Source organism: Triticum aestivum, chromosome 3B (genome assembly GCF_018294505.1).
Source record: "Triticum aestivum cultivar Chinese Spring chromosome 3B, IWGSC CS RefSeq v2.1, whole genome shotgun sequence".
In the NCBI taxonomy this organism is placed as follows: Eukaryota; Viridiplantae; Streptophyta; class Magnoliopsida; order Poales; family Poaceae; genus Triticum; species Triticum aestivum.
This window is the reverse complement of record NC_057801.1, coordinates 22,710,115-22,715,926: the sequence shown is the minus strand read 5'-3', so window position 1 is coordinate 22,715,926 and position 5,812 is coordinate 22,710,115. Positions and strand designations below refer to the sequence as shown.

The 5,812-nt window shown below is 52.9% G+C and overlaps 1 protein-coding gene across 2 annotated transcripts; it reads right to left on the bottom strand.

The window, feature by feature from the left end:
* Window positions 1–1,349: 1,349 nt before the first annotated feature.
* LOC123068323 (multicopper oxidase LPR1 homolog 2) lies at window positions 1,350–5,206 on the bottom strand. 2 transcript variants are annotated; one of them, XM_044490894.1, is made up of 3 exons: window positions 4,856–5,206; window positions 1,766–3,283; window positions 1,350–1,678 (listed from the first exon to the last, which is right to left on the bottom strand). In XM_044490894.1, exons 1-3 carry the CDS (start codon window positions 5,081–5,083, stop codon window positions 1,625–1,627), a joined length of 1,800 nt encoding a protein of 599 aa, XP_044346829.1. In that variant the 5' UTR covers window positions 5,084–5,206; the 3' UTR covers window positions 1,350–1,624. The 2 variants fall into 2 exon arrangements, with proteins under 2 accessions (XP_044346829.1, XP_044346830.1); XM_044490895.1 differs by having other exon boundaries at window positions 4,705–4,958.
* Window positions 5,207–5,812: the final 606 nt, after the last annotated feature.

Below are 5,812 nucleotides of genomic sequence, written 5' to 3'. Positions count from 1 at the left end.
AGGGTATGTAGATGCACTCCTCTCTCTCGTTGCTAGATGAACTCATAGATTGATCTTGGTGAAACATAGGAAAAATTTTATTTTCTGCAACGTTCCCCAACACGAACGTGTGTAAAAAACCTCGCATCTCTCGTCCCACTCAACCCCTCTCAAGCTACTACATAGATGTGTTGGCATCATGACTAAGTCATTTTCACGAGGACATCTCTCGTGACAAATCCACGACACCGTCGGCCTGTCGTGTTTTATTTCAAACATAATACAAACATCTTACATAGTTTCACAACCAAATAAATGTACTCATAAAACTTTACCGCCACTTCACAGCCGCACCCCGCCTTCGAGCCAACCAATCCCAGCCATCGACTATGGCCGGTCAACCAAGCGTCGTTGCCACCCTACTAGCCTATCACGCCCTTTGACTATGTCCGTCGTGACCCTTGCGACCCTAGTCGAGCTCGACATGCCGCAACCCCGTCCCTTTGATTTCGACCGTTCCTAGCCATCACCATTGTCACACCGACTGATGACTTGCAAGTGCACGGGGCTGTTGTAGCACTTTCATGATAAGTGAAGTGTCAAACTCGCAGGGAGCAAATAGGAAGGAATTACAAACGCCACAACTCCGCTATCACTCATGTAGTTACGTATGCTCCCAAGCCGTAGTTTGAAAATAGCCTACTTTAGTAAGTTGCTAGGAACACAAATAAAAGGGTAGCCTTTATCTAAACTACAAACAAGAAATAAAAGACAGAAAATTAAAGGAACTAAACTAAGAGAACAGTGCTTGAGTACTAAACGTTCTCGAGGGAATTAGAGTCATCACCACAAGTATGATGCTGACAACACATGATAGACATGGCTCTCAAATTGTATCACTAAGCCACTTGTATATGATCTTGTGTGGATGGAGCCAATAAAGTACGCATCCCCACTCCAGTTACCATGCACACTCGTGCCACCACCGTGCTTCCCCACTCCGGTTATCACAACTCGTAGTTTAGGTTAGGTCTTTTTAGTCCTTGCACGTGCGGCGCTCGGACGGATGATGTTGCTTCTTTTTCAGTTTGTCTTCTGGACTCCAAACCTCTTAGAGTTCGGCCAGCTAGACGTACTTGACGGAGCTCCGGCATAGATTCCTACCGTCTCCATGCGGTCGCGATGTTAGGGTTTCCCGACGTGCGTGTTCGATGGCAAGATTTGGTGTCGGTTGCTTTAATTAGATCTATTTAAGGGTTCAACGATGATGACTGCAGCTCTAGGACGTTGGCCCTTCAGTTTTTCATCCATCGTGAGGCTCACCTTCTCCTTTTCTTCTCATACATGTATCGAGGATGTACTTAGAAAAATAAACGCATAAAGGATCAAGTCCAACATCTATTCATTGTGAGCATGTTAGAATGTACGTGTCCTACATCCGCATGCGCGTCTGTTGGTGCACAAATATTCAAATACGTGGAGTGCGAATATTTGAAACTTGATTTGAGGACCACAATTTTTGTTATTCCGTTGCAACTCATGGGCCCTTTGGCTAGTGGAAGGTCAAAATATATTTTATCTCAATTATTCTCAATCCAGCTTGTGCGTAGGATCCTAGGACTATATTTCAAACCCTTGGTTATAGCTAATGCACAATCTTCATCGGCCTCATCATCTCGTTGTCTTCATGATCCAAAATCTGCATACCAAATGTAACGAACAAGTTAGTGAAGGCAGTGCTTGACAAGCTAGATGAATTGAGCAAAGTTTTCTGCTTCTTGCTTACATGGCAATGGTAGACGTAGCCGGGGCCGGCGGTGACGTCGAAGGGGAAGCGCCCGCTCTTCCCGGACGATGCCGTCGCCGACGACTCCTCCAGCGGCTTGAACCGCACGAGCAGCGTGGCCACCGTGCTGGGCCGCACCTTGAACACGTTCTTCCATCCACGCTCCTGTCGCGGCACGACGTGCCTCCGCCCTCCGGCGAGGTGCCGCTGCATCCCGCACGCGAGGGCGTCGTTCCGGCCGCCGGCGCCGCCGCTCGCGCTCCCCCTCATGCAGTCCCTGAACTCGTCGACGCGCCGGAGCGACCTCTGCTTCAGCACGGTGAAGACCGCCAGGTGCACGTGGAGTGGGTGGTTGTCGTCGGTGAGGTTGATCACCTCCCACAGCTCCGACGTGCCCTCCCGCGGCGTCTCCGTCACCGGGTCAGTGTACGCCGCCCCGTTCAGGTACAGGTGCGTCGGCTCGTCCGTGCCGTTCTTGGTGTACTCGTACATGGCGATGTGCCTGGTCACCATCGCCTTCCGCGCGTCCGGCTTCGGGTACCGCGGCATCAGCGTCGCCGGCACGGTCGACGGGTCGTGCTCCGGTTTACTCGCGACCACGAACTTCATCACCGCCACCGTATCCGCCTTCTCGCCCGGGTCGCCGGGGTACGGCGCCGGCGCGTCGGACCGCAGGGTCACCGCGTCGTGCTTGGCCCCGGCGAAGTCGATGACAACATCCGCGATCTCCGACGGCGCGAGCAAGAACCCCTCCGTGGGCACCGGCCGGGCGAGGTACACGGAGTCGGAGCCGACGTGCACGAAGCGGAGGCCGCCGGAGAGCGAGAGGCGGAAGAAGCGCGCGTTGCTGGCGTTGAGGATGCGGAAGCGGTACCGCCGGCGCCGCACGCGTAGGAAGGGCCAGGCCTTGCCGTTGGCGACGACGATGGCGCCGAAGTACTCGGGCTGCCACTGCGGGTGCACGTCGGGGTTGTTGCCCGTGGCGTTCATGAAGAGCGCGCCGTCGCTCCTGAAGTCGCGGTCGAAGAGGACGAGGTTCCGGTCGAACTCCGCGCCGGAGGGGAGGCCGAGGGGCGCCTCGGCTGCCGGGTCGGCGACACGGTACGCGCCGAGGAGGCCCGCGAGGATGTTGACGCGGGTGAGGCCCATGGCGTGGTCGTGGTACCAGAGGTTACCGGGAGGCTGCTGGTTCGGGTACTCGTACGCCGGCGAGTCGAAGTGTGGGCCCGTGGCGGCGAAGCCGGACGTGAACCAGGCCATGGAGTGGCCGTCGGAGGTGGACTGCTGCACGCCGCCGTGGAGGTGAGCGACGGTGGGGATGCCGGTGCCGTTGCCGAGCCGCGCGGTGGCCAGCGATCTGTCCCACGGGAGGATGTGGCGCGGCGGGAGGTGGTTGGTCCACGTCACGCGTGTGGGCACCCCCTTCATGGCCACGATGGTTGGCCCCGGCACGGTGGCCGTCTCCTTGCTCGCGCCGTAGGCGAACACTCGCGTCGCCGGTAGGTCGCGGTGGAATTTCTGTCCAAAAGCAGAAAAATAAAATGCAATTCAGACACACTGTTACCTCATTCCAAAATCAAAAAAAAAACATTGTTCAAGTTCAAAAATCCAACTACAACGCGTTTACTTACATCTCGGTAGAACCAAAACCGGACAGAAGTTTGGGTTTGTTGTTTCGGCCATATTGTTATTTTCTGCTAATTATTTTGGATTTCAAATATATCAATCAAAATTAACTCAATCTTAAGCTAATTTGAATTCTTTTGAAACTTGGTGCGATTGGCGAGGTTACAAATATTTTGACACCGACTGATTCTTTTTCTTGGTATTCTACTAAACACACAGAACTCGCAAGGAGACTTGTCGATTTTCTTGCTGAATTTACGGGGGAAACGACGCGTTCCAAGCATGGTGTGTCCATACCGAGAGATGAGCCAATCAGACTGGTGCTGATGCTGACTTCAACCAGTGTGACACAGACACATGATGATGCTGATGCTGCCACATGAAGTTGGCTGGGACAAACCACATGAAGTTGTCTAATGACGTGTTCTGCCAAGCATGCTGCATCCACACATACTTGCAGAATTCGTCACACTGGTGTTGATGCAGGTATGATGCCGATGCTGCCTAGAAAGTCTGCTAAAGATGGCTGGCAGGATCAAGGTCCACATGAAGCTGAAGGTGAATGGCCAAGAAAGCTCTGAATTATTGTCTGCCATTTGCTTCCAAAGTGATAAGGGCGTGGGCCATCTCCAGCCAGGTACCACAACCCAACCGGTCCCATTTCCCAAGGCGACTGACTCCCTTAACACCCGTGAACGCAATCCAAGAGAGAGAGATTCGTTTCACAACTGACAAAGATACATTGGAACGGAAAGAATTGGGCGAGAAAGAAGTGGAAGAGTTGGGAGGGTGAAGTGAAGTGAACCACTGAAAGGAGCATGGAATTGACAGATTGGCCTTTCTCTTTCTTCGGAGGAATTGGTGGATTCACACCATGAATGGAAGAGAGGTCCCCTCCAATTCCATTGACAGTGCAGAGTGCTATTGCTTTCTCTTTCCCTTTCTCTTTCATGCAAACATGTACTACTACTACTGATGGTAGGTAGTAGTAGTGGATTTCTATCTTGTGATCACCAGATAAGCTTAACAACAAAACTAGTAGTGTGGTTTCTGGTAGAGAACCAAGAAAAGACATGGTTTGGCATCGGCATCTCTGAAATTAGTGGGCAGGGTTGTTGCTAGTGGGATGTTTTCCGAGCTCAAGATGATTAGGCGCATAAACTTTAGATTACATTAAAAATGCAAGTCCTAATTAATATTTGGTTTTAAAGAAAACATAACTGAAGGAAAGCATTATAGTCTCTGCATGAAGGGCATACATGAAGGAACGGAAAGATAAATTTCTGAATGGAAGACAACAAGCCAACACTGACCAATTGAACAGTCGCTTCAACCAACACTCGGCGTCACCACGCGCGCGCCGGCGTCACGCGCAACAGAATCCAACGAGCGCCGCCCAGGGCAGATGAGAACAGAGAGGCAGGCAGGCAGAGAAGGAAAAGGCAAGATTGTACGCGTACGTACCCACATGGTGTCGTACATGCCGACGGCGAGCTCGCCGGCGACGAGGTTCCCGCCCTCCGCCACGCCGTACCCGCGCAGCACGGGCATGTCCGGCAGCTCGTCCACGAACTTCTCGAGCCTCCCGGCGTCCAGCAGGCGGACGCCCCGGTTCCCCTCCTCGCCGTCGCCGTCGGCGAGCACCGCCGCGAGCAGCAGCAAGCACGCGCCGAGAAACCTCCTCTCCACCATTGCCGCGACGCGGACGAGAGCACCGCTTTTGTCCCCTTGGATTTCTCCGGCGAGAGGGAGAGGGGGGTTCCACTGAGGCTGTCGACAGCTCGGCCTTGCGTTTGTCCGCTGGTTTTGGCCTGGTTCTCTTCTCTCTTAAAGACTTCGGAGAGAGAATGGAAAGCGACGTGGAAGGCGAATTTATTGGTGTGAATTTTTACTTTCCCTTCTTTGCATAATGACGTGGCCTTCTGGTCTCCCTTGGAAATGATCATGATTTTTTTGGGTTGCTTGTTTTGAAGCATGGAAAAAGTAGTAGCTTGGACTGATTCCATTTGGGTTCTGTTTCTTTGGTATCGGTTCAATGGGAATGGATGCCTCGTTTCTCTTCTAAGGTTCCATCCGGGTGAGACGACATCTGGATTAGCAACTAGTCAATGTTCCCAATAAGCCACGCGAATCATTCTACCAGGAATGACATGGGGACTAGCTAATTTATTCGGAAATGTTAACGCTCACATGTGTGGGCGTTAGGCATCTCAGTCACACGCCTTCATCGTCGTCCAGCAGTCTCTACACGAATCTTGGCATGTTTTGGCTGATTTTGTATGCCACATAGGACAAGGCGCGTGTGTGGTGTGTGACATAGTTCGCCCACACGCCGGTTGCCTCCCCGCGGTCAGCGGTTGCCACTCGGGGGCGTGCGGTGGAACTGCTCTGCGCCCGCACGCGACGCCCGTCCGTTGTTGC